Below are 10,000 nucleotides of genomic sequence, written 5' to 3'. Positions count from 1 at the left end.
TTTGAAAAACTGCCGTTCCGTCCGTATTTGCTCCGTTCTAAACCGGTCAAACCGGGACACTACAGTTTATTACCGTCTCATATTTTGCGTGTTCTCTTGACCAAATATGGTAAAATGGCGTAATAGTGGAATAATAAAATGCGGTATTGGCGCCTTAAAATCATTAACTATTATATTATTGATTTTGATCCAATACTCTGGATAATGTATTTTGGTCATTCTCCTTGCTTGTCTCTTAATAGCCCCAATCTGATAATTCATACTTTTTGTTCTTGGCTCTCTTAACCAGCTTACATTAATAATGTTATTTGATTTAATAATAATAATAATAATAATAATAATAATAATAATAATAATAATAATAATGATGATGATGATAATGATGATGATGATGATTGTTGTTCAGAACTGAAATCAACCCAACTTTATCCTCTCGTTAGGTTAACCTTAGATGTGGATCAACCAATGAAGTCATTCAAGTGTCAGAACCCAGCAGATGTGAATATCTGATGGAATTCAAGACTCCTGCTGCCTGTCAGAATTCTGATGGTGACTTGAATTTTCTACATGAACATGGTGGAGAGTTGTGAAGGGATACAATTTTGTACATTTTTTTTTTTACTAAAATCAGTGAATTATTACTTGATAGTAAGTTTCCGATAGGCACCTTCCTCTTCAAAAAAAAAAAAAAATCCAAATCAGCAAATTGGTTGCTAAGAAAATGGTTATCGTATGGCTGTAAATTCATATCTGCTAATAAAAGTGGCCAAGCTTCAGTTTATGTACTTTGAATTCAGATATCCTGGTGTCATTTTTACCTCGTAACTTCTGCAGTGATTTGTTGAAAGTACATGTATGCAAGGAAGATGAAGGCATCATGAAGAAGAGATTGTCCATGTGCTAGCTATGGACACATGCCTTCAAATGGATCAATAATTATTGACAGTGCATGAGACCGACCGACAACTCTAACAGTTCTTTGCATAAGGCAGGCACTATTCACTGCTTCACGTTTGGTGAAAACTGAAATTTGAAATAGAAGCAGTTATTATAACTGCTAATCTGCTGGGAGGATTTCAATTTGGTTACCGCTAATGAGATTGGCTTACTAGCCCAGAGTTTTTATTGACGGGTGGAGTTAGGGACTTCTTCCCAAATTTTGGAGTCAAGTGACCCAACAATAAAAAAGTCACCCTTTTCAGCGCATGGTCATAGGGGTGTTGGCGAGAGTGTCCAAGACCTTGAAAGGCTTGAGGCCATTCAGTAATCTTTGATCGTACTTTACCATAATACGTACACAACCATGAGGGTTTAAATCTATGTCAGTTGATGTTTAAAGTTAATGTAGATGGTATTTGTGTAAAGAAAGGTAGGGAGAAAACGTTTTTGGTTACTGCGATCATTTCTGGAGTTGAGGGGAAGTCATTCCATACAGTACCTTGGAGGAGTCACCTTAAATTTCTTGGCGTAGGATACGCCAAATGTGCCATACATGGACATGTATTTCCAAACCCTGAGCTTGCTACATTGTACCCAAACAATGTTATTGAAACGGTGACTTGACATCAAAATAAATTAGTAGTAGTATAAATACACAGGTGATTATACAAAATCGCGCGCTCTCATTGGCTCGCAATCTCGGATTATCAGCCGATAATCACCTCGACGAACAAAATGGCTGCCAGTAGTCGTTTTGCTACTGTAAGTGAAGATGATTTCGCGTTGAAATGTTTTTTTTTTTTTTCTCTCTTTTTTGAAATAATCACCTGTGTATTTATACTAAAACAATTATTCGCCTCAGGCTCAGTGATTATCGGTGAATATTCACCTTGACTTCGTCTCGGTGAATATTCACCGATAATCACTTCGCCTTCGGCGAATAATTGTTAAATATTATAATAGACTGAAGCTGCTGCTGCACTATCCTTAACTATGATCCTCAAAGGAAGTGAATTCAACTTAACAGTACAAATAATAGTTATTTGTAGGCTGTCCAAAAGTTCTGAAATTATTTTAATAAAAGCCCTTTGGACTTTCTTCGGATTTTCGTGTGCTTGTAGAGATAATAGGGAGCTTAAGCAACGACAACGGCGACGGCAACGAGAACGTCACGAATTTGCATATTTAGTGGTTAAAAACAATAGCTTCGCACGCCCTGCACGTGCGTTTTTCACTTTTGTCCATTTCGTTGCCGTCGTCAGCAAAACAACAACGTGAAATAGCCAAGTTTTTGGTTTTATGAAGAACGTCAGCACTTGAGGATAAATTTTCATTTCCTCTCCTAAAATAGAGTGCCGTTCCGACTGGTGTTATCTTTGAGGAATTACCACACCCTTGTCATATTAAAAACGTTGAAATAGTCACGAAGCGATTAAAATAACGCAAATTTATATTTTGAGATGACGTTCTCGTTGCCGTCGCCGTTGTCGTTGCTTAAGCTCCCTAATGTTACAGTCACAGTACTTAAACAATGTTAATATTCGTAATAATTTATTTTTTCCCTTTCAAGTAATATTACAATAAAAATATAATTGATGGTTTGCATGTGACGTCACGGCGGCCATTATGGTCCACAGAACAATGCAGTAAAATGCCTCTTGGGAATTTGACTATTATTATGCAAAACTTGTGGGGCCATTTTCTATTGTTGTGTACACAAACATGGCCGTCTCATCACGTGGATGCAAACCAAGAATAGTGAGTCTTGTTATGGAAAAAAAAACGGCCCCCAGTTGACGAGTAAAATGTCTAGGGTTAGACAGAGTTAAATCTTTATTTTTAAGTCTTATTCCCAGGAGTCAGTGGGTTTGGAATGGCCTTTTCATAACCATGTAAACATTCTAATTCACTTTTTCATTGTCATCGTTAAGAATTGCCATCCACTCCTTTTTAAGCGCCCCCACTGACGAGTGAAATCGTCTGTCTGGCACTACATGCAGACAAAGAAAAAGTCTCCCTCACAAGAGGAAATGGGTTAATAATAATTATTATCAACAGCACTTTCAAGTTCTTATTATCTTCCTCTCTAAAAGTATGCATGCTTATGAATATGGCAACCTAATTACTCGGTTGCCAGTATGGCAATCCCAGTCGGAAAATGGGTAGAATTTAGTCGTTTTCTTTTCTTTTTTTTTTTTTCTTTTCCTTTTCGGGAAAAGTCTTTCCTATCCCTCCCCTGCTTTGTGCGTAGAGTCTTCTGGGCGTATGTTCGGTCGGTTTCAGGGGGTAGTAGAAATGCTTAGATTTGATCCGGTGGACACAGTAGAATATTTAAGTAACCTGCAATGGTGTCGAAAGTCATTGTAACGCGAATGGCGTTTTAATGGATCTTTAAACAAAATGTACCTTTACGGAGCTCAATAATGTCAAATCAATTCGATAAACAAGACAGGTGGTAAAAAAGAAATATCTGGACTCTTCAAAGCGATGAGTATAGTCTTCGACAACAATGGCATCTTTCGCCGTCGGATATCACAAAGTGAGCTTTGTTTCTAATGTTATTTGGTCAACTGTGGTGTTATGTACAACACTGAAACCAAATGGCAAATCCTGTATGGGTTTAAAAGGAATCGAACGCCTTGAATGCATCACAGTGTTAACTGAAGTCGCATCTCAGTTGCCTTTATTTTGTACTCAACTCTGAACAGTCTTCAGGCAAAAAAAAAATGGAAATGTGACAGTGACGAATTATTTGAAAGAAAGCCTGTTCTCTATTGTGTGCTTCATTATTCACGGTCAAGGTTCTTCCGAAAAGGGTATCCTGAACTGTGAGACTGAAATTTATTTAAATGCTGAAATATTTGTGTTTGTTTCAATAAATTTTGCGTTGGAAAGGTTTTTGTGACATTTTTCGTCCAAATGAACGCCCAAACATAAAGCTTTGTTGCGTTCGACGAAAAGGAGAACGCAAGCCTAATTTCGTTTTTGTGTCCTGTGTCTTTCGAGTTGGTGTGCCTGTGTACGGCTATGCAGAATTTTTCGAGATTGCTGTAAGGACACCAAAATGCCCCCCCCCCCCCCCCCCCTCCGCTTGATTTTTGCAGGGGCATGTGTCGGCCAGGAAACTGGTGCGAACTTATGACGACATGTGACCTCGTTTTCGCTCTCGTTTTAGGATATTTTTATATTCATTGTAATGCGCATTTGATCATTTCTGTATGGATTTATGCGCAATAGAAGTATTAAATTAAATTAAATTAAACTACGTCACATTGTTACATGTGATAAGACATGTGGCGAACATGTGAGCAGGCCATGTGAGCTCGTCTTCACGATACAGTCGCCGTAGGCTTCGCCATTTTGTGCTCTCACCGTTGGATTTTGGTGAGTTTAAACGCTTCGACGGTAGCATTTATGGAAATCTGAGGGAATTGTCCTTGTTTATTTTATATGCTAACGAACACGACTTTGAATTGCCATGGCTTTCAGGATGTTAACCTTGGGAACAGCTATATTTTGATTGCACTTGTTGACTAGTTTCAGCACAGGTAACCCAGGCTCACTGTGTGCGTCACGTAGGTATTAAAATATAGAGAACATATGAGGCGAAGTTTAGGTCTGAAAATTTGCTAGAAAATGGTAATAAAAATCGATAAAACTTACCATGTGGTGAGCTGTTGTTGTCTTTAATACGTACACGAAGTTTCGGGGAAAATGGTCCCCGTTCACCTTCCTTCATAATATAGTGACAAGGTAGGAGACGGAAGCCGGCGTCGGGACTCCGATCGACCCAAAACAAGCACGATTTTTTCCGCGAAAATCAAATCCAGTCGCTAAATAAACACGCCAGGTTCGTGGAATAGGAATTTCTGTAAACCATGAATCCACTAAAGCATCTCCAGGTAGCAACGCGGAGCCACCAGACTCCGTAAAACTTGTAAGTTAACCTGCTAAAATGGCGGCCAGAAAGCGTGGTACTCACGAAGTGCCCAATTCAAAATGGCACTGAACTCTGGACGCCTGGTGACGAGTATAATAAGTCTCCCTCGAGGGAGGGGAGTCCCAAATTGCTAAAAACAAAACTCACTGAGCAATTTGGGACTTCCCTCCCTCGAGGGAGACTTATTATACTCGTCACCAGGCGTCCAGAGTTCAGCGCCATTTTGAATTGGGCACTTCGTGAGTACCACGCTTTCTGGCCGCCATTTTAGCAGGTTAACTTACAAGTTTTACGGAGTCTGGTGGCTCCGCGTTGCTTCCTGGAGATGCTTCAGTGGATTCATGGTTTACAGAAATTCCTATTCCACGAACCTGGCGTGTTTATTTAGCGACTGGATTTGATTTTCGTGGAAAAAATCGTGCTTGTTTTGGGTCGATCGGAGTCCCGACGCTGGCTTCCGTCTCCTACCTTGTCACTACATTATGAAGGAAGGTGAACGGGGACCATTTTCCCCGAAACTTCGTGTACGTATTAAAGACAACAACAGCTCACCACATGGTAAGTTTTATCAATTTTTATTACCATTTTCTAGCAAATTTTCAGACCTAAACTTCGCCTCATATGTTCTCTATATTTTAATACCTACGTGACGCACACAGTGAGCCTGGGTTACCTGTGGTTGCAGTCGCGACAGATACATGCATTGTACATGTAGCTATTTATCCGGTCGAATACTGTTGAAATCGGTGGAAAAGTACTCTGAAGGCAAGAGCCATAAGGGTGAGGTTGAACCAAGGAACGGCAAATTATGTAAATATTGTCTACTTCATTCATCAGGGATCAAGGAGTTTGTTTACGCTGACGATAAACGAGCAGACGACTGCAAATATATTCTTATGTTTGTGCCGCTTTCAGCCTAGAATAATGTATGTTAAATATACTTTTACAAATTAGCTTTTACGCTTAAACATTTGCAGTTAATGTGAGAACATTTAGCACGAAATTTGAAGGGTAAAAATTGTGAGCCTACGGAAACTGGCGCTGTCACGCAACGTATCAACAAATCGCAGTTTGTGAAGGGGACCACTTAGCTGGAATCCGACTTGGCAAGATTTCCGCACAGGTCCCTATACTTCATTATGCATACACTCCTTTGTTTCAAGAAAACAATAGCGATAACAATAGACGTCCTTTGGGACTGTGGCGCTTTGTTCTTTCTTTTTAGAGGTTTTTTTTTTTCTTAGTCTATATGGACTTAAAAAGAGTCGGTCGAACTTCTGTCAGAAATACGGAAAATCGAACAGTTTTTCCTGCAATTTCGGCACTTTTCCTGCATTTTACCCATTTTTCAGTTAGAATAAGCGCAAGAAGTGGAGTTTCAAGCAATCGTTGTGATAGGGTTCAGATTCGCATGCAAACATAACAAACAAACCAAATAAAAGTACTGTCATAAGAAATTTAATGGCTACCTGCTCTTTTTATCGTTCTTCCTGTCTGCTTAAAAATTCGCCGAGACAGTGCAAAGTGTATATTTTCTTCCTTTCCTGTATTTAGGATCACGAACGGTGCATTTAGAGGGATTTTGCGATTTGTCGCTCTTTGTAGAGGTCGGCAATATGCTCAATGATACTTCCAAGTAAATAGCTTTGGTAGAGATCCATGGCTGTTCCCGTACGAGGCATACTTCGTTTCATTCCCCATCATGTCTTTTCAATGCCCTGCTGTGGGCTCGTTTGTCTGGGTCGATGAAGTTTAGGCGATGGTTAACTGCGGTGAGATGATGTTAGCCCTTGTCTTGTAGGCAGTTGTAAACTTTCGGGCCACAGGTAGCTAGGGCTAATATTTTTTCAAGGAAAAATTAATATGTGTTCTGGTGGATTGAAGGCTATCCATTGCAGTTTTTTTCTAGAGCATCGCGAAACAGATCCATCTCCCGATGCGGCACTTTGTCTTTGCCAACTGACTGCGTTTTCACACAGGTTTTGGACTCGGAAGACGAAAGTAAATTGTTTTCTTTGCACCACTGTATGCACAACTCTGGAAAGGCTATTAAGCAGGGACAATTTCCAAATGATCAAATCTCCCATTGCTGTGACCCTTTTACTTCGGTAGCCATCTTGATTATTACGAAGACACAAGTTTGCTTCAAAATAAGGGAAATATGAAACGATTTTAATTGAAATGAACTCGTGCATGAAAGTTTCCCATGAAAGATGCACCAATCAGACTTTAAGCGTGGTATACTCTTCCACGCAGTGAACTTATAAGTGTGCCGCACGCACGGAGCATGAAGGAAAAGCAGGTCACAGTTCACAGCAATACTGGAAAACCTAAAACTATCACAGGGACTAATCTTAAGCCTAAACAGTGCCTTTAGTCGTAATTAGGGTTACGGTTAGCATTATTAAAGGGATGGGTTGTTTCAAGAGTAGTAAAACAGGGATCTCTTAACGGTAACCTACAAGTGTAAGTTCGATTGTAGGTGCTCGGCGCGGCACGTGTATATAATTACGTATCATTGTTATGTAAATAGTCAGCCAGAATTCAAAATAAATATCATTTTCAAGGTGTAAATTAGCAACTTGACACGTTAGCTCAGTGGTAAAGAAAAGGTACAAGTAATCCAGAGGTTTACAGTGGGTCGGAGTTCAAGGCAAGCTGTGAGTGACATATCATGGGATTAGATGGCAGAAAAAGCCGAGCGGGATCTGGAAATAAGAACAAGACGAAGGGATAGAAAGAAGAAAGCTGGAACGAAAACGAGTAACGGTGTGGGCGATGAAGGGAAAGAAGAGAGAGAGGGAGGGAGAGAAAAAATGAGATCCGTTTTTCTTCATCCCGTAAGTACAAATTACCCATGTATATATTCGGTTCTCTTGGGTATACGTATTGTTCTACAAAACAATAGCGCGAATGAATAATTAATTTATTCTGCATGCATAATGAAGTAGGGACCTGTACGGAAATCATTCCTCCGACTTTGACGTTATGATATCTGTCTGTAAAACCTTCGTTGCCGATCAGATTAGCAATAGACCGGGGTTGAAAGTCAGGTAGTGAAATCATTTATTTTAGGTATATATATTTACGTGACGGAGTCGAACGCACTCTCATAATCTTTGATTACTACTAGTTATATGTAGTGCTTTTGCGTTTATCTTGAGCTACTACCCTTTTTTTATGTAGCTCATTGACAAATATACGACTTTGTCAAACGCAGTCTACGTCTCATTATTTTGTTTGCTTTCTTCAATATACGCAGTGCATTTTCTGTTATTTGAGGCAATACGATGTTCTGTCGGATGCTTTCACGCTTGTGAGCACTGAAAATCCTTTGATTCTGATGATATACCCACAATGCCTTACGAAAATCTTATGTCCCAATCCCCCTCGAATGCTCTCCGATTTTCCCGCCGAAAAGAAAGAAAATGGTGTCCATTCTTGAACAACTGGGCCTTGGAAGACGTTTCGAGCGGTTTATCGACGAAAAAGTAGATCCAGAAATGATCTTATCGATGCCAGAGAGCTCTTAAATTCACCTGGGGGTGGAAACTCTGGGGGATGAATTCAAAACGAAGATCTCTGCAAAAAAATTCTACTCTATTCTAAATTCTCATTGGTAGTTTTGCTGCGCGCAATGTCGCCACTGACGTTCCCGTTCTGTTGCTAAATCAGCCTATTCATTCCATCACTGTTTACTCGATATAAACTATCTCTCACACACATTCTATCCACTAAAATTTCTTTCTCAACTAGGAATTGCTCGATCAAAGATTTTCCACAGTATGGAAAATTTTCAGTAATTTTTTCAATGTGCACATCTATTTCCGAGTCTTCTATCTCTGTGAAGATTTGCTGAGTCCAGTTTGACTCATCCTACGGTAGATTGTACTCTCAGAGACGGATAGCATGGCAGAAACTTCCCGTACGGTGAAACCTTCTCCTAAAAGATTTTCAAGCACAGTCTTGGGAATATAGAATGACAGTGCGTCTGCTCCGAAGGTTGCACACTCAACTTCGCAGTGCCATGATATCACTGCGAGAAGTTACTCCAAGGCTTTGCAGCTCTTTGTACCGACAACTTGCAAACAAGATCGGGTGTTATTTTTTCCTGTCGAAATTTCTCTTCCAGATATCCAAGTTTCCATTTTTGTAAAACGGACAACATACGATCAGCCCAGTTGTTCAAGGATGGACCCTATAAACATGGACGGGGAGATATTAACGGTAAGTTGAAATCTCAGTTCGATCTTGTAAATATTTATTGAATTAATTGTATTACCGACAGTGTTTACACAAGGCGCGCTATGATTGGTTGGGAGTTGACATCAAACCTTTGCTCGTCACACGTGATTGGACATGGGAGGTTTCGAAAATGTTGTGGGGTTGATCGCAGGCGGTTCCTCTCCCCCTCCCCCTTCGCTTGCCTTTCTAGTAGCCATGATCACTCGAAAGTCAACCGCGGTGGAAAAAAGCTTCTAAAATACATCAAACCGCCTGCTACGCGGGCTCAATGTAACATACCTTGCAACGGGCAAAAGCGTTGGAGACAAGTTGCAGACTCATAGACCGAATACATAAATGGCGGCCAAAAAAATATTATTTTGTTTATGTGCTAATTTGACTCACTAGCCTCGCTCTCAAGCAACATTTCTTTGTATTTTATCCATGCAAACGAGGCTAGTAAGGCCAATTAGCACATATACAAAGGAATATTTTTTTGGCCGCACCTTATGCATTCGGTCTATTAGGGGAAGTATAATTGAGTTCTACTTTCCGTAACGCTTCACGCAACGTTGCAAAAGATTTTTAAATCATTGCGTAATTTAACCTCTGTCCTGCAACGTGTGTCGCAACGGTTTGCGGCAGCAGCCAATGAAAATGTTTCTTTAACCTCACGTGATCATCGAAGACGAGACAAATTGGGAGAAACGTTGCCTGGTGTAACACCCATCAAGCAACTTGTTTCGCAGTGTGAGAATATCTGTCGAAACAAAATTGCTAGACAAGTTGAAAGAAAAATTGCCGAGTGCAACAGCGCTTAAGACTGGTAATACGCTTTAGTATAAATACACAGGTGATTATACAAAATCGCGCGCTCTCATTGGCTCGCTATCTCGG

The 10,000-nt window shown here is 40.1% G+C and overlaps 1 protein-coding gene and 1 long non-coding RNA gene across 2 annotated transcripts in view; one reads left to right on the top strand and one right to left on the bottom strand.

Moving 5' to 3' along the window:
* Window positions 1-792, top strand: part of LOC138024561 (glucosidase 2 subunit beta-like) — a 27,399-nt gene extending 26,607 nt beyond the window's left edge. Inside the window, exon 19 of the mRNA XM_068871783.1 lies at window positions 441-792. Coding sequence (XP_068727884.1) covers window positions 441-590 — 150 coding nt within the window. The 3' untranslated portion in view covers window positions 591-792. The remainder of the gene's footprint in view (window positions 1-440) is intronic.
* Window positions 439-3,827, bottom strand: LOC138024563 (uncharacterized). The gene is made up of 2 exons (XR_011127046.1): window positions 1,856-3,827; window positions 439-1,796 (listed from the first exon to the last, which is right to left on the bottom strand). It is a non-coding gene; the product is annotated as an uncharacterized lncRNA (long non-coding RNA).
* Between the last annotated feature and the right edge of the window lie 6,173 nt (window positions 3,828-10,000).

The sequence above is a fragment of the Montipora capricornis genome, chromosome 11 (genome assembly GCF_036669925.1).
Source record: "Montipora capricornis isolate CH-2021 chromosome 11, ASM3666992v2, whole genome shotgun sequence".
Lineage (NCBI taxonomy): Eukaryota > Metazoa > Cnidaria > Anthozoa > Scleractinia > Acroporidae > Montipora > Montipora capricornis.
The sequence above is the reverse complement of the archived record's forward strand: the minus strand, read 5'-3'. Positions and strand labels throughout refer to the sequence as shown.